Source organism: Misgurnus anguillicaudatus, chromosome 1 (assembly GCF_027580225.2).
Source record: "Misgurnus anguillicaudatus chromosome 1, ASM2758022v2, whole genome shotgun sequence".
NCBI classification, from domain to species: Eukaryota; Metazoa; Chordata; class Actinopteri; order Cypriniformes; family Cobitidae; genus Misgurnus; species Misgurnus anguillicaudatus.
The window spans coordinates 715,787-737,579 of record NC_073337.2 but is presented as its reverse complement, the minus strand read 5'-3'; the positions used below and the strand labels follow the sequence as shown (position 1 = coordinate 737,579).

Here is a 21,793-nt window from a genome sequence, read left to right as displayed (position 1 = left end):
ATATAATATATTCATTAGAAGAACCATGATGGTTTATTTTGTTTGTTTTTTCAGCACCCCTTTTACAACCAGTAAAACATAAATATTTGAGAAATATTAAATGGGACATATTATGAAAATCTGACTTTTTCCATGTTTAAGTGTTATAATTGGGTCCCCGGTGCTTCTATTAATCTAGAAAACGTGAAAATAAACCTTTATCTACATTATCTGCACGCATGTGAAAAAATAGCTCATTGTAATTTGGCTCCCCATAGGAGCCAAATTACAAGGACCTATTTTTTCACATGCTTGCAGAGAATGGTTTACCAAAACTAAGTTAATGGGTTGCTCTTTTTCACATTTCACATTTTCTAGGTTGATAAAAGCACTGGGGACCCAATTATAGCACTTAAAGATTATCATAATGTCCCCTTTAATATGCACTATCAACTCATTTGCATTTTAAAGGACACACCCAAAAACGGCACATTTTTGCTCACACCTATAAGGTGGCATTTTTAACATGTTATAATAAATGATCTATATGGTATAAATTATCCACATATGTTCTCTGGGGACACCAACAATTTATTTTCCATCTTAGAAAAAAGTCTTGTGAATTGTCCCCTTTAATAACAGTAAAAACATTTTTTGCTAACTTTGTTTTAACCAAAGCCTACCAATCATATTGATTAAATTTAACAAATCAACTGCTAAACTGTCCTTGAAATAAACTTAGTATAATGACTTTTGTTTATGAATGCAAACAGTTTTCATTGTGAAATCAGCAAGATTGATAAAAACAAAAACGGGACAAAATAATAAAAACATATTCCCTGTTGGTCTTTGCATAATGGGAGAAAAGAGGTCTACAAATGATATTTGCCTCTTACCGGTCATAAGTGGACTACATATTGAATATTATAAGTATGCAGAAATGTCCATTTACATATTAATACTCTTCCTACATTATATATATTTTTATCATAAATATTTTTCAAATACTTTCAAAAAATATGTTTATAAATGGTAAAATACTGAAAAGTTTTATTTTAATTATTTCAATCGTTTCTCTGTGCTTTGACCACTGGTGTAATGTCTTACGGATAGCAGTTTTTCATAGTAGGCTAAATTCTATCAAGCTTGTTTGTCATATTTTGCATTTTTTAAGACTATTAGCATGCCCATCAAGACAACAGCACACAAAATAAACAAAATAGGGAAGAAATTAAGCAAAATCCATCACTTTACATGCTTCCTAATTTAAGGCCTGTCAGGCACCTTATACACAAAATAAAGAAATAATGAAAGAAAGAAAAATAAAGAGATGTGACTTCAAGTTTGCAATTACGGGATAAGAATGGTAAAGAAATATTTTATAGAGATGATGCTCTTTTTAACTGTCTCTTCAATGATCTTTAAGATTATCGTGAATTTTCCAGGCCTGAAAACCTTACACCTTAAATTCCCTGATACTGCAGGTGTTTTAGTGATTGTGTAAGCAGAATGGAAGAAAAAAATTGGAATTAAGAAGAAAATAAAGGGTTCACCCAAAACCTAGGACAGAGAGTTAGGTAAAAAAATAAGAAATAAAGGAAAGGCCTTTAACCCTACAGCACATACGGGTTCCTTATAGGAATCTTTACAACAGCTCTGTGCAAGTCCACATGACCATATACATTAAAAATACATACAGAATGCCTGCTGCATTACCAAGCCGAGGGAACTATTATGCTTCAACAGTGATTTGGTCTTTTTTTAAATATCCCATAACAACACTTTTCCAACATCGGTAATACATAATACTTTATAACAATAAAAAATAAATACAATCTAATATGATAACATATAATCAAAATTGTGCTCAATGGATCAATACATCATTAATATGCAATATATCTATCTATCTATATCTATATGTTTTATATAATATAAAATTACATATATTGTTATATAATTACCTGTTCTTTATATAATTAACAAACTCTCTCTTTTCCACAATAAACTCTGAAACTGATTGACTTCCATCATCAACATGATACGAATGTGCAAAGATGAAAATGTGCAAAATTAATATTTAAAGAGTTTGGTTCCAAAACGAATATTTTTATTGTGCATTTTAATTAATATCAATCAAACTGCAGTTGGTTTGTTTTGATTTAAGCCTTCATAACTAAAAAAATACAGCTAAGTAGCACAATAAAAACATGATAACATAATAATAAACATGTTTTGACAAAAGTTAGTTGGAACCAAACTCTTCATTTGTATATTGAGAAACTATGACCCTAGCCATACTTCAAACAAGACATTGGGATGGATAAAGCAATGGTGCGGAATCATGCTGACAACAATCTGGATCCTTTTCTAGAGGCCGCTTGTTGATCTAGCTCACCCTCGAGAGCCAGACAAGACAACGTGGATTAACTTCAGCAACAACAGTCCTAACAAATACTAACACTTTCAAAACCGCAAAAAATACAATACCCACAACCCAAAACCATCTTACAGATAGTCATGTTTCAATCGATTAGCCATCTCTGATGAATGGACATCAGGAGAAAGATTAAAATATGACTGCATCAAAAGGAGATGCCACTTTTCAGGCAAGGCTAAATTGTGGCATTAAACAGAAGAAAGAAATGATTTTTAGCACCAGGTCCGGAGACATGAGGATGAGCCACTGGAAGGAAGCACTTTGACAGACATGAAACTGATTGGGACTTTCACATCGGCAACACTCAGCACAAAGTCTTAAAAAGTCACAGCTCCCAGCATGCAATTTGAGAGCCTGTATGTCTATTCTAAACAGTCCGGATGAGAGATGTATGGTTTTTCATTTGCAAGAGAGGGTATTGAAGTTTATTTTCTGCAAGTAAGCAGTTAAACATCAAATGTGGATGTCCTCACAATATCCCTATCGAATATCTGTGCCACGTATTCATGTGTACTGTAACAGACCAGCCGTACTTGGAGTGTACAATTTTGGTTAGGGTTTGTGTAAAAGCAGCCATGTGAGGTTTTTTAGGTAGCAGCTGCAGTAAGAAGTCATCAGGACTGGGGTTTGGGGTGGTCTGTCTCAACTGTGGTAGCCTGCAACAGCCACCTGTTTTTGAGAAAGTCTCTGTAATTCTTCCCTGATGGCTTTGATGAGGGAAGCTGAGGAGTGAGGAGGTGGTGAATGCTCCTCGGGGGCGACGTACACTGTGCTCGAGGGTTCCAGATGGGTCTGGGGTGTGGTCGGATTCTGCAGTGATGTCCTTGGCATCTGGAATACAGGTGATAAGGAATATTCTGGGAATGTCAATATCTGTGAGATAGAGAGAGAAAAAGATAATGAAGATTAGCCACATGACCCTGTCTGTGAAATTTAAGTTTAAGATTAAGAGCATCCATTTTTAACATGACCTTACTCAGTCAATATAATACAAATATCAAGGTCAATTTGAACACTTTAGCTGGGTTTTTATATTCAGACAGGATCAATACATATTATCTCAGGTAATCTGAAAAATTGTGTGGGCACATTATTGACTTACAGCCTCCCGGTTGGCTCCTGGTCTTGAGATCTCTTCATCTGATCTATATTGGGTCCAACTTGATCCAGAGGGTCCAGAAACACTACGGCCAACACCAGGATACAATCCAATCCGACTTGACAAACCCACCTGTGTTAGCTGGTGCAACTGTGCACCTATATGCACAAAAATTTCTATTATTTTACCTTAGAAACACACTTAAGTTAAGTTGTACTGTGCATTCTTTACCTGTGCTGCCCCCTACTGGTCGAGGTCGATCAGACGATGTGAGCTCCTCTCCATACTGCCCCCTGCTGGAGTAACCAGGATCAGACTGCATCTCTGCTGGCAGCAGGTACCCTTGTGCCTGCCTGTTAAACAAATAATCTGCTGAGTAAATATTATATTTGTACACTTACATCAAATGAACATTAAAATTAATAATACAACATTGCAAATTGTATTTTCTGTATTGTGTATTTAAATGTTTTTAAATATGTATAACAATTTGCAGCCTTTCTGTTACAGAAAGTAAAAAATATTTAAGATTTATTTATTTTCAAGACCAAACCTTAAAAAAGACTTTCTTGTTTTAAAACACTTCCCAGAATGCATCTCACCTATGCAGTAAACTTTGGACTGAAGTGGGAGACATTCCTAACTCAGCATACCTCTATAAAGCAGAGAAATACATTTTAAAGGATTTAATTTCAGCCCATCAACATTTATTGAAACATTTATAGCACAGACAAAATGCAACATACAGTGCTTAACAAATTTATTTTTTATAAGACTATGGGTCTTCAAAAGGGTTTTTTAAATTGCGTTAATAGGTTCATTATAAAATTAAAACTTAAAATGAAGATTATAAAACGGGCAGTTCTGGTTCTTCATTCTGAAGCATTGAAACGCGTTCTAAGCCGTGATAAAATACCCCGGTAACCCCACGGTTCAGAACGCATTACATAAATATCACTGCACCACTGTTGCTGCGTACTGATTTATGAAAATAAACACCACAGTCTTTAATCATATTTTTAATTTGTCTACAATTGCACAACTAATGGCGATATCCAGATAAATGTCAATAAATATTGTTGCGTCATCTCGTCAATAAAGAGAAAACGTTCCCTGAGGAGTTTCTATCTCAAATTCATATTTTTGCTATTATTCACTAGATGGCGATCTTACCCAACTTAAACACTAACGCATTCACTCACTAAAAACATCGTCATGGCTCTGAATCTGATCTCTTACAAAAGTTCTTCACAAAAATGGAATTATCTCCACTTTTAGCTGAAAATTTGAGAGGTGATAAGAGATAGAGAACAAATGAAGGTAGAATGAAACGTTTGTTTTTGTTGTTGTTTGAAAGCGGATGGTCTGTTCTTTCATTTGATATATTTTATGTTTATTTAAAGAAAATCAATTTTCTGTAAGGCATTAAACTAAAACTGGGTGGCAACTTAAAAAAAATGCAGACAGGGAAAGAGTTATGAATGTTAATTTATAAAAATAAACACCACAGTCTTATATCATATTTTCATTGTGTCTTTGCTGCGTCTGTGTTGTTTGGGAACTACGCTCTGTTGCAGACACACTTGATTCTGAGGAACTACTTTGTTTGGCGGAAAAGTAATATTTGTAATAATATAATTACAACTTATTTGTCTTTTATTTTATGAAATCCTGCAATGCATATGAAGTTACCGTTTTATAAAAGCAATAAGCCCTGCAAAGCACTGGGGTTACAGTGCATTTTATAACAGCTAAGGGGGTTTTAGGCACTCCAATGCACTGGTAACCCACTGCTTCTTGGGGCTTATTGCTTTAGCATAACATTCACATGATAAAATCTATTCAGTTAAAATAAAAAGTTATAAAGTATGCCAAACATTATTTTTTAAATACCTTTGTAACGTAACCATCATAACGTATAGTCGGGTTGCGATTTTGGCGCTTTCTTGTATCTTGTGAATAGTATGCCATACAGACCCGTTTGCCACTGAACCTGCATTAACGACGACAGTGGGGCCTCCAGCCTTAGTCAAACGGGTTGACATGTATGGTCAGGTAGCAATGTTGGCGTTTTCTCGTGGTCTTGTAAATAGTATGCAATATAGACCCGTTTGCCACTGAACCTGCATTAACGACGACAGTGGGGTTACAGGCCTTAGTCAAACGGGTCGACAGGTTTCATTTTCTCTTAAAGATCGGAAGGTGACCCCTTAGTTACCATATATACCTTCGCATTGGACACCCAATTTGCAAAATCCTCAACTGTGGATAAAATAATTATGCCGCAATAGTTAGTCTGTCTGCAACTAAGCTGATTTAAACCACATCACTGTGTGACACTTGCATTGCATGTGAACGGCCCCTACGCTAATATGATTTTGTTTTTCTCTCCCTGTCTCGTCCTCGACCCCGAGGACAATGAGACAAACAGACCCATCTCCCAAGGGTTTTTCCCTCCTAGGACTTTTTTTTATTTCCTCGGCTAAAAGCTCTGGGTTTTTTTTCTCCTAGGGTTTTTTTTAACCCAGGGAGGCAGCCTTCTTGGGCTAAACTTAGCTTCCTCTTCTAGACGTTACATTAGTAATACGCTCGCTTATAATGCTGAGTCATAGACGCAGCAAATTTAACTGCTTATGCTATCGTGTATTATGTTGTGCTATCTGTCGCTTTTCTGTGCTTTTCACTGTTTCTATTAATGTAAAGCTGCTTTGAAATAATTAACTATTGTGAAAAGCGCTATATAAATAAAATTGAATTGAATAACAAAGTATGTGTTATAAAAAATAATAAAAAAGTCTATATATTGCATCGGAGGGTGTCATGACTAGTAATGCACCGAAATAAAAAATCTCGGCTAAAACCAAATTCTGTACTTGATCGAGAATTTTGAAAATGACTTTAAATAAATATTTTTTGTTTCATTAATATTAGACTTTTTAGTTTCATTAATTTAATGAATCTGAGTTGGACTACAAACCAATAAAATATATATTTTTAAGTAACACACAAAAATTAGATAAAAATAATAAACAAAACGAAATATTCTTCATTTAGTTATACAGTATGCAACAGAATCAAAGCTTTTTCCTAAATAAGTTCTAAAAAACTATTATATGCAGAACAGTAAAAAAGTAATGCTGTAACTGAGCAGCCTTGTTCATACTAGGTTTAAAGGGATAATTCACCCAAAAATAAAAATTCTGTCATCATTTACTCATCATGTTGTTACAAACCTGTATAAATTTATACCCCATTTACTTCCAAAATATTCTTTTTTCTACTATGGAAGTGAATGGTGTCCACGAACGGTTTGGTTACAAACATTTTTCAAAATATTTGTGTTCATCCACTTTTCCCCCGGAAATGTGACTAGCAGAGACTAGCTGTCAAATTGATAATTGGTGGATGTATCTAGAATGCATCCATACTACCCACATGCATACTGATGGGTAAGTACTGCATTAAATATGACATCAAATTCAAAATATTTGTGTTCATCCACTTTTCCCCCGGAAATGTGACTAGCAGAGACTAGCTGTCAAATTGATAATTGGTGGATGTATCTAGAATGCATCCATACTACCCACATGCATACTGATGGGTAAGTACTGCATTAAATACGACATCAAATTCAGGACATGCAGCAACTCACCGCAGAGAAAGGACTATGTGCAGGGGCTGCTGGGTAAGAGGAGGAGCCCCACTGGCGTGCCGGGCGAGAAGACGGGCTAGAGGGTTGACCAGGACTGATCCCTCCAACACCAGTGACTGCAGTAACGCCTGTGAATGTCAAAGGGGCGGGGCTTCCTTGAGAAGAGGGGGAGACGAGAGCAAAGGCGTCATCCAATAAGGAGTGCATCTGTTGCCGGGCTTCTTCGATGGTTGGCTGATGGGGGACGTAGGCCGGCGGGGCAGGGGCGGGGCCTGAAGGCGGAGATCCAGGGTCTAAAAACACCTCATCAGTTGGGGAGGGGCTACCTGCATCTGGGAGCTGGTCTGCATCAGACTGCAACAACAGAAGCATTTGTGAGTTTGTGTTTTTGATCAATGAAAAAGTTGTGACTGTTTGTGTCCTACCACATATGCCACATTGTTGACGCCGGGGTACTTCCTGTATGTGGCGTCTCCATCAGTAATGAGGCGATCTTTGTCTCTTAGACTTCCGCTACCACTAAAATTCTGTCGCTGCCGTTGTCTGGGAGATCGTCGACCTCTAGAGCTACTCACACACACAAGAAAATATCAATGAACTTTCATTTCCTTTAGTTTTTCAAAATTATTTAGTATTATCTATTGGTATACAGTAACAGGTGATATAGCTGGAAGGTGGTGGCTCTCATTCCAAAAAGATTTTCATTGGTTTTGCATAGTGCAAGATAAGTCATCAGTATTTTTATTCTGTTTTTATCTGGTAAAACCAACCCCTTTTTTGAGTACAGTATATGTTTTTTTTGACCTCTTGCGTGGCTCTCCACACGATGATGGTGTTTGTTCATCTGGATGCAGTATCTTGTGTATCTGCTCCTGGGCTTGCTGATAAACGCGCTGCTGCTCGGAGTTGTCGCCGAACGCAGCCATGATATCCTCCATAGAAGGAAATTCGTAATGGCCCTTTCTCTTGGCACGCAGGCGGATCTTATTGCGATGATGTTCTATCTCAGATTTGTGCCTCAAGGCCACTTGGATCTACAGGAGGGCACACACAAATTGAATAAATGGGTATTTCCCAGAATTCGGGCCTATTTATGTCCCCAGGGTGTAATTCCATTAAAAACGAATCAAATCTAATCAATTTTAGCACCACTAATTAGTATAAACAAAAACAAGCCTAGACTTTTTTATGGCTGCTCTTACTAATTATTTTATCATATTTTATTGGTGTTTTGTAGTACAATATCAGGGTTTTGGTGTTGTCCTTCACCAGAGTTTTCACGTGTCGTGCCATATTTCAAACATTATTTATCATAAATTAATAAAAAATATATGCATATGGATTAAATCTTATTTGAACTAATAAACTACATGCACAGATTAAGCATATAAAGCATTTTGTACTTTATTTTGTGTAATTTCTACCTGTCCCATGGTTTAGCTGTCATTACCAACATGCGCTGCTTAGAGTACCTCCTATTAACATCCGGTCGTGGTGAGATCTCAATCCTTATATTACTAGACCTTAGTGCAGCCTTTGACACAATAGATCACAGAATCTTACTCAATAGACTAGAAAACTATGTTGGCATCAGTGGTCAGGCGTTAGCCTGGTTTAGATCGTATCTAACCCATCGATATCACTTTGTTTATGTACCTGAGGACGAGTCATATCACTCCCCCGTTAAATACGGCGTACCTCAGGGATCAGTTCTAGGCCCTATCCTATTCTCGTTATATATGTTACCTCTAGGAGACATTATCAGGAAACATAACATGAGTTTTCACTGCTATGCGGATGATACCCAGCTTTACATCTCGTCGCATCCTAGCGAAACCCACCAGTTTTCTAAGCTAACAGACTGCATTAGTGATAGCACATAACTTTCTTATGCTAAACTCCAATAAGACTGAGATACTTATTATTGAACCGAATCGCTACAAACATAATATGTCAGATTACAAGTTGCACATAGATGGCTGCACGGTGGTGCCATCTTTCACGGTTAAGAATTTAGGCGTGATGTTCGACAGCAATCTATCTTTTGATAGTCATATCGCCAACGTCTGCCGCACAGCATTCTTCCATCTTAGAAATATCTCAAAAATACGCCATATACTGTCTGCATCAGACCCAGAAAAGCTTATCCATGCTTTTATGACCTCTAGAATAGACTATTGTAACTCGTTACTCGGGGGATGCCATGCAAATCAGGTAAACAAGCTACAGCTGGTTCAAAACGCCGCCGCAAGAGTGCTTACTCGATCTAACAAGTATGACCACATCAGTCCAATTCTGGAATCTTTACACTGGCTACCAGTTAAATATCGCATTCAATTTAAAATATTACTAATCACCTACAAAGCCTTAAATGGCCTAGCGCCCTCGTATATTAAAGAACTACTATCAGAATACAATCCATCACGTAAACTGCGCTCAAAAAATTCTGGTCACTTAATTATCCCTAGAATATCAAAAGTGTCTAAAGGTGGTAGATCCTTTTCCTACTTAGCCCCTAAGCTCTGGAATGATTTACCAAATAATGTTCGAGTATCAGACACAGTCGATCAATTTAAATCTAAACTTAAGACATTCTTCTTTAACAAAGCATTCACATAAAATGTCCAGTAAATGTACTTTTCCTGCAGTAGTTATTTTGTCTAGAACAAAGCACTCACATACCTCATATGGGTAATATACTATTGCCGCAATAGTTAGCCTGTCTGGAACCGAGCTGACTTAAACCACTATAATGTATGACACTTGCATTACATGCGAATGGCCCCTACGCTAATAGAACTCTGTTTTTGTCTCCCTGTCTCGTCCTCGACCCCGAGGACAATGAGACAAACAGACCCAGTTCCTGTTGCTGTGAAGGTCATCGCACCACTGATCTACTGGCTGTCCTTCAACGTGATGCCCAGCCGATGCGCGACCAACGACCACCGGCTGAACCAGTTTAATCTGCTTACCCGCCTCCTATCCCTACCGTATCTATATATATCTATCTATATATCTATATCTATATCTATATCTATATCTATATCTCTATATCTCTATATATATATATATATATATATATATATATATATATATATATATATATATATATATATATATAATAATTCCTCCCAAGGGTTTTTGTCCTTCTAGGCGTTTTTCTCACCGGGTTTTCTCCTAGGGGTTTTTTTTGTCCCAGGGAACGTCTTTCCCACTGTTTTTTCATCAAAAGTTTATTTGGTAGCCATGGTAACCTAATGACATAGTGGAGCACATGGATTTCAAGCTGCAAGTCTGATACCTTGATGTCCAGAAAAGTAAGTAAATTTACTCTTAATTCTTTGTGTTGGGCATTATTATGCGTCATTATCATGTGTTGTATTTCTGTATTTTTAAACATTTTTGAAATATTTTTATCACTTTAATAGTTAAAATGGTGTACATTACATGTAGAAAGCTAGCTACACTTGCTAAGTCATCATTTTAGCTAGTAGGGCTAGTTTTTTGACAAAAATGTCATTACCATCACAATCATTACCAGCACAATACATAATTTTGCCAATAAATTATGTATAAATAACAAAAGCATCCTACAATTATAAATTTCTGACAATGTTTTAAAAAGTTTTGATATATGGCATTCACTTAAAATAAGCTTAGATTCCAGAAATTTAGATACGTAAATGACTATAATTCATCTTGCAAGTAAAAATCTCATTAAGTTCAAGATAAATCAGTTCCATGTGAAACCACAAAATGTTTTAAAAGCAGTGATTTATCATTTAAGTTTTATTTATTTTTTTACATATATTTAATGATGTGATGGTAAAGACACATTTACTTGACATAGTTAAGAAAATGGCAAAAAAAAACATAAATTCCCTTATCTTATGGTCTCAACCAAGCTCATAACGTCGCTCCTGACTTAAGGACTGATAATTTGATATATACCAATTAGTCAAATTTGGAATTTTAATTTTCAAAATTGTAGCAACCCAATTTGGCCCTGAATCTGAGAAATACCCAAATATTAATAAAGGTTTTCTTAAAGAGTACATTTGGAAAAACAGGTCACTGACCTCACTGTTGACCTTTGACCCATCAGACAGCTTCTCTGTTAGACTGGGGCTCAGAGCTTGGTTATGCGGGTGAGAGGGAGGGCTCGGCATGGGCTGCATGGCTATAAGCTGTATTTTATTGGACACTCTGCGTGTTCCATCCGACGAACCACGAGAGAGACGGTCTACGTGTTCGAAGATAGAAGATGAGGACAGCTGCTCATCCACACCGCTTCCAGGTTGAGCACCTGAAGATCAATGCCAGAAGTTAAAAATCTGTCATTTGCCTATATGTAAAGTCTTGCACGTGCAACATATGGAAAAGACGCTTACCCAGTTTGTTTTTAGCTAATAAAGAGAGGGTGATGGAGTGATGAAAAGACAAAGAGACAAGTCTATTCAATTTAAATTCATTTTGATTTGTATAGTGTATTCACAATAGAAATATGGTATGGTACCATGCTTGCTCTTGCGATGTTGAGGTTTGCTTTCACTTGGTGTCACCGCAGGTCTTGTGCTCTCCTCCGCTGATTCTCTACCGCTGGATGCTTCACTTCCTAATGAATCGCCATCAGACGGAGACAATCTGACAAAGACGTGAAAATTAAAACTTCCTAAACATACAGTAATTCAAAACATATAATCGCAGCCAGTTACCTGCCCCTCCTCCGAGCTGCACGTGATGCTTTAGTGGACGAACTCTTTGATTTGGGTGTGTTCAATTCTCCACCCTCAGAGGGCGTGGCCTCTTTAACAGGGAGGGGTGGAGGGGCGGGCTCTTGAATTACCATGATGTCATCTTTACTTTGCTGCCCCAGGTGGAGCTTAGCAAAATCAAAGCCTTTTACACTAGGGGGCTGCAACTAGACAAATGATACACAAATACACACCAGTAACTATGATGCGATTGCCAAAATTACCTGCTGTTACAAACTAGTCTAGTTTAGACAAACAGAGTACAGTTTTAGTACGAACCTCCTTCACATTGTAGTGTTTAAAAGTGGCCTACTTGCCACACATGCACACATACTCAAGCACACTGATTTGAACCTTCTGTCTCTGCTGGATGGTGCTCATAGCATCTGGCTGAAACTCTAGCTTTTCAGAGCGACACAGCTTCCAGTAGAGGATGATGATGATGAGGATGACCACCAGAACTGGAACCACGACACCCACGATCAACCACACATTACTGGGCTGCGTCTCAGAGGGAGGCAAAGTCAGCTTCTCTACCGCTAAAACATACAGGAGATATCAGTTATCAGATAGTTATTGTTAAAAAGTGTTGTTTTGTGGTTTTTCTTTACAATTGGAGTGGATTTTGACTGCATGGTAATGAGTAAATGATGACAAAATCTGTATTGAATTGAGTGAAATGTAACATATATTTGCTTAAACTCACGTGTGGCCAGTACACCATGTACCCGGTAACCCAGTACAATAGCAGCTCTCTGCAGGTTGAGTCTGTTGAGCAGGGCGGCAGTGGTCTGTGCCGGCAGTCGATCTCCTGGCCCTGCCTCTATAAAATACACCAGCTCCAGTGGAAAGTCCGGCCCATCCAGACGAGATGCCCGCACGATCTGTAACACACCAGATCCATTTACAACATAGTTCGTGAAGGAGAAACATGCGAAATGTGAATATGTATTTTTTACGTGTACCTGTACACTGTTGTTGCCAATACTGGCCGCTCTTCTCCAGCGTCGATTACCAACTCCTATTCCAAGTCCTTCCCCAACCAGCAGGGCTAATCGCCTTTCCATCCTGGCCTGGAAAGTCCTTTCATTCACACGCTGGTCCAATACACCCAATAAAACTAGACAACAAGCACAACAGAAAGGAATTATCATTAAAAAGGGAACAAAAACAACCTGATTGAAAGCAGTCGTTGAATGTGAATGACACACTGGGCCTAGACTTCAGGGGGCTCTAAGCAAAACTTTGTGAGGGGGCCCTGTCAGCCCGTTCATAAAAACCCACTCACCGGGTCTCATTCGCTAAGCATGCATATGCACAGATTTGTGCGTGAGATGTGCGTACAGATGTTTTCACAAACAAACGTCAGAGAGAGTTATAGCATGCACGGAGATGGACTTATCTAACTCTGGGGATACGGTGAATAAGCTAAATTCCCAAAATGTGGACGTGTTCCTTTAACTTTTACCTCGCGCAAAAACAATAACAACACAGAAGACACTAAATATGAATAAGAAAACAAGTAATAGTTTTATGACACCAAATACTGCTGATTTGATCTCGTTTTTGACCATCAAACACAGACAGGCATACATCAGAGCCAGGGAATTCCTGTCAGAAATGTAGCCCAGATAGGGCGGTGGTCAGCGTGGCGAGTGAACACTGACGTCCGTTCATGGCTCTTGTTCTCTCACGTACCGAAGCAAACGTTCAAACAGGCGCTATCTTTACTAATCGACTGCAGATTTGAATATTATACATATATATTCTCGTCTGAACTTATCTTAAAGGGGCAATAAGTAGGATTTACCCCCATCTAGTGGTGGAATTGTGTTTTGCATTCAAACGAACAGTGCTTTCTAGCACCTCCCCTTTCCAAATGCGTGTTGCAACTACGGTAGCCGTTATGTAATCGCTGATCTCCATGTCCGTTGCAGCTGGCTCACGTGTTTTGAATGAAAACGCGTTGTGGAAAAGTGCTTTTTGTCCCTCTCTGCTATTATAGTTTATCAATACGGCGGAACGATATGGAAGCCTCCTTGGACTAACCCATTCAATGTAAGTAAAGTGGAGAAATTCTAAGCTTACAAAGAAAAGTCAGTTCACTGGCAGAGGTCATTTGACACACATTGATTTTGATTAATAAAACACTTAAAATCCTACTTATTGCCCCTTTAAAACTACACTTTGTGACCAAGAAACAGTAACATTAAGAAATGGCTATTCAGTCTATTAATTTATTATGAGATTCAAAACGGACGAAAGTGTTACCTCTCATTCTGGCCTTCAAATCTGTGGCGGAAGAAAGTAGTTCCCCAACAAAGAGGCTTTTTAAAAACTCTGTTGTTGTTTTCTAGTTTTCTTTTATCAAATTGTACCGTCGAACTGTTGTATAAAAGCAACCTACGGCCTCATGCCTCTGGCATAATCACAGCCGTGATGATATAGAGCTATATCACACTCCTACTCGAGCGATATTGCTTAAATACATGATCTATATTATTATTATTATACATTATATTAAACATTATTATAGCCAACTTATTTTTTCTACACCTAACGAAGATGCACGTTATGACAAATCTTCACGATTTCCGTCCTCACTTATATGAAATTGTCTGCTTAATGCCTAGTTTTTTTTAGAAAACCATTATGACGTTATGACCTTTGGGCCCATATTACCAAGACGCATGTCAATAAGCATAATTATTCAACTTCATGTGGCGCTGCATAGACATATTGTCATATGACATCAAAGTACAGTGAAATCAGACTGCTTACTATGCTTTTAAATTGCTCTCACTGCAGGAAGTGTATGTGATTTGATCCAGAAACATTATTAGTCACACTGGTTTAAAGTTTCCTCACATCCTGATAGCAATCATTATGTTAAGTTGTCTAAATGTATTTTTATAAATATATGTCCTCTGTGAAAGGCATAGGACCATAAAATGTATAACCAATTATTGCTTCTGGTCTGTGTGTGTTCATGTGTTTTGGAGGAGGCGTGGCTTTGGATAGCAATTTGAATGGAGGGTGGGATCGTGATTTCAGTGCTAGTAGGCTAAAGTTAGCATTTTTCAACATCGCGCCCACTACCTTTAATGTCACACGGCAATCATTCTGTGCAGCGCCCCATGAAGTTAAGATCAAGGGTAGCCCCCTAGTGGTTCGGGGCCCTACGCTCCTTGCAAACTTATCCGCGTAAAGACAGTTTCATTGGATGCATGCGCGTTGTTGCGGTTACGTGTCTAAACTAAAGTGAACTTCCAATCTGTATGTATTTTTCGGTCTGGGTAGTGGATAAACTGATCTCTGGAAAAAATACCTTTCCGAAAATAAAATGTTTTGGTTTGCTAAAGACGAGGGGAGACAACGAGCATGGATCAAAACTGTGCGGAGAGGTTTTGCAGCTAGGCAAGATTTCAAAGACCTGTAGCTAACATTTTAAAAATAAATTTTACACAGTAACGTTACCTCAGTGTGATAGTTGATACGCGTTAGATATGATATTCAAACAAATTTACTTGTCATTTATTTGCCTAGTAGTTATTAGAAATTAACTACTGTATAAAGACTTTAATGTTATTGATTCTATGTGAAAGACTGGAAGTTGCGTAGTGCACAAAAGCCGTTTGTTTATGTTGTTGCTGCTGAAATCGTCTATAGGGAGGATAAGCACTGGACACACTTCACATCTTAACATAGCTTTTAAAAACAATCACTGACCGGTTTTCACCCAGGATGCGCGTAACAGGTGGGACACGTTTAGCTCAGGGTAATGAAAAGCTGGAAGATAAAAATGTGTATAGTTTTAGCAATAAAGAACACTGGCAAATAAAAAATTTATATAAGACAAAGAGTCAGCGTGTGTATGTTTGGAATGCATAAATAGACTCACGCTCAGCAATCTGCAGGGTGGGAAAACCGAGGTAGAAGCTAAATTCTACCGCACTGAGTTGCCTCATGTGGGAACTCACATCCGATCCCGTCAGGAAACCCTGGGAATCACGCACAGCAAAGGTGATGTCCACTGGTGCCTTTTGCTGCCGTTGACCCTTAGGAAGGCTACTTGTAATATTCACAATCTAGAAAAAACAAAGATATTTAACACTTAAACGTAACTGTGAAGCATATAAAAGACAGAACTGTAAGGAAAGTAGTTTTGCAGCTTTTGATGCACATACAGCATGCAAAAATGATTCATGATGTATTTTCAATGTGCCTCTAGCACATCATGTCTCCAAGGGGCATACGCACATGTACAGTGAAATTCCCATTTTCCTGCGAACGTTTGCGTACTTCGCCGTATGCCATGAGCAGCCCTTTCTCCACGCGCTCGCTAAAGCTACAGAGACGCACGTCCACGTGACTCGGTACAAACTGCAGCACTGCAAGACAAACATGTTTACATGGTATGTAACACTCGGGTAACATGCTTCAAACATCCACAAACTTTATTAAATGATAAAACCATAAAATTATTAAAGATCCTCAAAATTATAAACCTACGCAAAAATCTATATTACCTGCAAATTTGCTTTTATTCAGGTCAATACTTATCTCACCTGTGTGGACCTGATGTTTGTAATCTGGAACAGTGTATATGGGTGTGACAGATAAAATAGTTGAAGAGGAAGAGCTTTGTGCTGATTGGCGGAGAGAATTGATGACTGACACAGCAGTGTACACCAGTGGACCAGAAACTGTCCGGAAAATGAAATTGGGTGGGGCTTTAAGGACCTGGATAGATCGTACAAATATGGGTATTAGTGAAAGTTATTTGTTTTAACAGGAATTACATTTTTACATTACATTTGCCAGACACTTTATCCATAGCTTTAGTACTTTACTGAACCCATCATGTTTCATTGCTAACACAATGCTCTACAGATTGAGCTGCTTGTTTACAGTTTCTTATACTTTTCTTTGAAATGATCTGAAATACTCACCTGTAACTCGACCGAGCGGTTGAACTCTCGTCTGAGGATCTCCCTCACGTGTGCTTTGGCAAACGCCACTGATGATCCGCTTGGCATACCTGCAGAGGTCACGGAAGGTACATTATATTTGATCTTTTTAATACATTTTATTACCTGATGTCTGCTTAAAATGTTAGTTAAGGTCATAATTTCTCTTTAATCATATTTTTTCACCATCTCCCTGGCCCTTGAATTAAACAGTCTATTGTTTTTATTGTTTGGGAATAAAAGCATCAATCCCACTTCCTGCATTTGAAGTATCACATAATTATACTATTATATTATAATTATAACACACATTTGTTTATTTCTTGTGTTATATCTATTCCATAAGGCTGGGAATTACTACACTTCAGAAAAAAAATGGATTAATTCTAGAGCTGTAGAATGTAAAAGCATTGTTAAGATGCATCTCTCTCTCTCTCTCTCTCTTTCTAGATCGATCGATGCAGTGTGTGTGTGTGTGTGTGTGTGTGTGTGTGTGTGTGTGTGTGTGTGTGTGTGTGTGTGTGTGTGTGTGCGTGTTTGTGTGTGTATGAAGCTGCGTGTAATGAAGTGCTTTATTAAAGTTGGACGGATGTTTAAGCTCTTGAATTAGACATGCAAATGTTGCCTCAGCATGTCTGGACTGTAAACGATATACTTGCATTTTAATCCAAGACAAAATGAGAGCACGCTCGTTTATAAAGAAACATGTAATAGCAAGAACAGTGCGAGACTAATATTGAGAAACTGTCAGATTTATAATTTGATCTCCAGAGATCCATCTGTCGTACAGGTATTTTCTTTTTTTTTGAGGTCTGAGTAAGATGCGTTAAGTTGTTTTCGACTAAGCGCATGGTGACAAAAACCTGTCACGTATTCTGTGTATGTCATGGGTGCCCTGCACTCACGAGCAGTGTTCGAATTATGTCAAAGCTTATGGGGGTCCCTAGCTAAGCCCCACCCCCTGGCCAACAATCATCTGATCCTGGTTTTAATCAAAGAAACCCCAAAATACCCTTACCTCAAACCCTAAATTTTTTTTTACCCAAATTAGTGTGAAATACCGGCAAGGCCAGAAATTTTAAACAGAATAGGGGTGAAATTGGGTGGACCTTAATGACTTCTTTCAAATTACATAATTTAACTATATAGTAGTGGTTAAATGGATTACATTGCATTTTTTAAAGTCATAGATTGAATATTTTTCGGATCAGCAAAACTAAACTAAAATAAGAACTTATAAGAAATTAAGAGCATATAAAAATAGAAAAGAACAAAGTTACAAATAAAGTTAGATCTAACAGTAGTATTTAGGTACATAAATAGAATCAAATGATTCTTCTTTGTTGTATAAATTAAATATAATTAATCTTTTTAAAGATACAGAAATGATTCTCCTTTGTTTGCTGTTGTTAAATTATGAATGACACAAGAACTGCTACTTTCAGAAAAAAAGATCTGATTTCTTTCTGAACGGTTTGCACTCACTTAAAGACATAACTGAATGTTTTTATGAGCATAGATGCCAAGACTGTGGTATTTCGTGATCGTTTGCATGCTAGGAAACGCTCTTCTCCATGTGTCTGCTTATGAGTGTGCGTCCATTTGAGTGTGCGTCATTGTCTGTGCGCACACAAAACAGCTCACTTAAACATTTTTCGCTCAAAGCTTGCATGTTAACATTTGCAAGGTTTAAAACCACACATGCAAAAGATAAGCTTTTTATAAATAGTTATTTATTTTCGAATGATGCTTGAGCGATTATAAAGAGACTATCATTAATTATCATTTATGTTTGATTTCTTTTGCTTTCCCAATAAAATATTTTATGTTTCTTTTGACTGGGGGGACCACGCCACTGGTGTGAAATAATAGTTTGAGAAGAATAAAAAAACTAATCCTAAAGATTCTTATCGTCAATGAGGTGAAAATAATCCACAACTCGTCTGTCAATTCCTCCAGAAAACAGCGTGAGGCGCACTTGAGAGTTAGTATTTATTTCAGATAGAAATCATTTGAATTAGTTTACTTTGTGGCAGGGCAACATGAGAATTTTAAATTCATGTAGTATTTTAATTTTAATAAAAACCAGGGGACCCCCCTAATTTATATTTTTGTGCTTTGGGGGTCCCTCAAGGCTTATAGGAGGCCCAGGACCCTCCCCAGAACCCCTCAATTCGAACACTGCTCATGAGCGTGAAGCATACCTTCAATAGGAATGAATGGAAACATGTTATTGGCTCCTCACCTGAGTGCACACGCACCAGCAGGCACACTGGGATGGAGCAAAGCAAGACCTTCAGCCTATGTGCCGGGACTTAGCTACACACAGCCTCAGCCCAATTTAAATCTTGGTTGTAGCTCCTATAGGAGGCTGCTCAGGTTAGTTTAGAATTCATCCAGTTAAGAGTCGTTCTACCACCAAAATTACTTTAATTACATTATTTTAAGTAAAAAACTAAATAGTGTTGCTTTAATAACAATACAATTATTCTAACTAAAGTTAGTTCATTGCACACTAATGTTAACAGTTACAACTACCTGTATTGCTTTTAAAAAAGTCAGTAAATGCTTAAATTAACATCGGATAAGGATTAATAATTGCTGTAGAAGTATTGCTCATTGTTAGTTCATGTTAGTTAATGCATAAACAAATGTTAACAAATACAAACGTATTGTATAGTGTTACCAGGTTTTCTTAGTACAATAAGCTCTTTGGTTTCAAAATACGAAAAGAAAGTTTTAACATTTCGTGCCTTTTTTAGATCAGAGAAACCCACAAGTGATTGAAAAAAGTCCCTTCAAATTATGAAATACAAATATTATCTTACCCACTCTGACGAGGTACATGTCTGGTTTTGTGATGTTGCAGATATACAGTCGAGGGGCAATGGAGAGAGGAATTCTGGGAGTTGTAGGCAGTGGACTTTTAGCGGGGCTGCTGGTACTTAAGGTTTTAGTTGTGGTTGCGGTTTTGATGGTGGTGGCATCGGGTTTTGCAGCAGCTGGGGGCTTTAGCGTGACTTCTTGTATTACCGGAGACTCTGGTGGAGGATGGGCGGTCGTCACTGAGGGTCGAGTTCTGCCGAAATGAGATGTAGGTATTGAAGAAACACCCTTCTCTGGGGTGAATGGGACTTCAGAGGGTGGATGAGTAATGGTCGTTGATGTGATAGGAGGCTTAGTGGGTTTTGGGGTTGGAGATGGACTAGGTTGCGGAGCGCCATGATCGATATGATCCGTCCCTTTAACCACACCTTCTCCCAAAGTGGCAGTGGGAATGTGGGTGGGCACCACAGTGTGCGTTGGCGTGATGTGAGGGTGGGCATAATGGGTCTTATTCCTTGCAATACTAGCATTTTCTTTGGCTTGCAATGTGTTGTAATATTCCAAACTGTTCATGTCAGGAAGCAGCATCTCAGTTGGCTCAATAGGATAAAGCTCTGCCCAATCAAAATCCAATTCATCATCCGAATAGCCTGTATGGGAGGAGTCAGGAGCTAATGGGAGGTGGGGATCAATGGGATGGGCTGTCCTTAAGTCAGTGACATACTTTACAGTCGCACTGGGTTGGAGGTCTATCGAAGAAAGAGGAAGGACCGGACGAGAAGGGAAAGCCGTGTTGTAGCTGACCGTGACATCATCATCGGCATCATACGGATCGTATCCATGCGTGGGAAAGGTGGTGACGAGTGAAAACTCCTCCCCTTCAGAACCCATGAATGTAAGAGTTTCCAAATAATCTCCAGAACCCCAGTCAACCTCTGCAGAGTGGACGGGATACAGGTCTTCATGTGCCACAAGGGTCGGAGGGGCCGGAGTTGGTGGCCTTTCATCACGGAAAGGAGGCATCTGGCTAGGTGTCAGTAGATCAGGTGGCCGTAACAGCAGGTGGATGCCCTGAGCCCCATCTCCTAAGTTACCTGACCCCTCTGTGCCAAGGGATGGTGTGGGTGCAATGCTGGAGGTTCTGTTATGAAGACCTGGAGACATGTGGACGGGATGTTTGGCACCTGATGAGGCATGAGGTGGACGCTTAGATCTTTCAGAGCGCTGAGATAATGGGGGTGAAGATAAGGCAGAAGGTGAATGTGTTCTTGCTGGAAGTGGACTGAGGCTTCTTCTGGACATGTTTGATGGGAGCTCCACTTTGAAAATGAAGACAGAGAAACAGAGGGGAGAGAAAAAGGAAAACGCTTAAGAATGTAGAATAAAGGAAAATAACATTCAGAAGGACAGACTGTACTCGATTTCTCTGAAGAAAATGTGAGTCATGCGTGCACATATAAAACATGATGCCACAATGCAACAGGGTTTGAAAGATTGACATGGCAACCCTACGCCTTACATTCCTAAGAAAAAAACATTTGAGCAATAGCAATGAGTAAAGCTTGCATTTATACTGTATCAGCATTACTGTATATAAAAGGATTGTACTTGTATATACTGTATGGTTAAGGCTGGACAACAAATCCAGAAGGATTTTAAAAAATGTAACCATTATAGAAATTAGCCTGTTGTGGTTTACAGTTTTTCTTAACTGCTTAAACAAAAAACTGGTACCATTTTGTCATTCCCAAACACACAAACACATTTTTCATAACGTTAAACACTAACTGTTTCCACACATGCTTCAATATCATTCTGTAAAAACTTACACAAAAGTGGCCAAATAAATCATTCATTGCACTACAGACCCCTTTAATTGCCTACATCACTGTGACGTCACCGCTTTAGCTGGAGGCAAAAAATAAATAGGAACCCATAGCAGGCGTGCTAAACGTTTGAGGTTTTGACTTTAAATTGTCATCATGTTGTGTTTTTGGCTGCCAGAATAGAAGGAACAGCACTTTGGTTCAAAACTAAAGTTTTACCGGATCCCGGCAGACACTCCTTCACAGA

The 21,793-nt window shown here is 38.4% G+C and overlaps 1 protein-coding gene across 4 annotated transcripts in view; it reads right to left on the bottom strand.

Annotated features, from left to right (window-relative positions):
- Window positions 1–1,017: 1,017 nt before the first annotated feature.
- Window positions 1,018–21,793, bottom strand: part of LOC129432406 (UPF0606 protein KIAA1549) — a 38,010-nt gene continuing 17,234 nt past the window's right edge. For 3 of the 4 annotated variants that reach the window (XM_055190812.2, XM_055190811.2, XM_055190810.2), the window contains exons 3-22: window positions 19,723–21,039; window positions 16,877–16,965; window positions 16,493–16,667; window positions 16,185–16,315; window positions 15,826–16,012; window positions 15,654–15,713; window positions 12,890–13,044; window positions 12,631–12,808; window positions 12,279–12,463; window positions 11,886–12,091; window positions 11,687–11,814; window positions 11,562–11,576; window positions 11,250–11,476; window positions 7,975–8,204; window positions 7,596–7,737; window positions 7,171–7,524; window positions 4,121–4,173; window positions 3,750–3,871; window positions 3,522–3,676; window positions 1,018–3,292 (exon numbers count right to left, since the gene is read on the bottom strand). In XM_055190812.2, the coding sequence (XP_055046787.2) occupies window positions 3,062–3,292; window positions 3,522–3,676; window positions 3,750–3,871; window positions 4,121–4,173; window positions 7,171–7,524; window positions 7,596–7,737; window positions 7,975–8,204; window positions 11,250–11,476; window positions 11,562–11,576; window positions 11,687–11,814; window positions 11,886–12,091; window positions 12,279–12,463; window positions 12,631–12,808; window positions 12,890–13,044; window positions 15,654–15,713; window positions 15,826–16,012; window positions 16,185–16,315; window positions 16,493–16,667; window positions 16,877–16,965; window positions 19,723–21,039 (4,340 nt within the window). In that variant the 3' untranslated portion in view covers window positions 1,018–3,061. The remainder of the gene's footprint in view (window positions 3,293–3,521; window positions 3,677–3,749; window positions 3,872–4,120; window positions 4,174–7,170; window positions 7,525–7,595; window positions 7,738–7,974; window positions 8,205–11,249; window positions 11,477–11,561; window positions 11,577–11,686; window positions 11,815–11,885; window positions 12,092–12,278; window positions 12,464–12,630; window positions 12,809–12,889; window positions 13,045–15,653; window positions 15,714–15,825; window positions 16,013–16,184; window positions 16,316–16,492; window positions 16,668–16,876; window positions 16,966–19,722; window positions 21,040–21,793) is intronic. The other variant, XM_055190813.2, reaches the window with a different exon arrangement.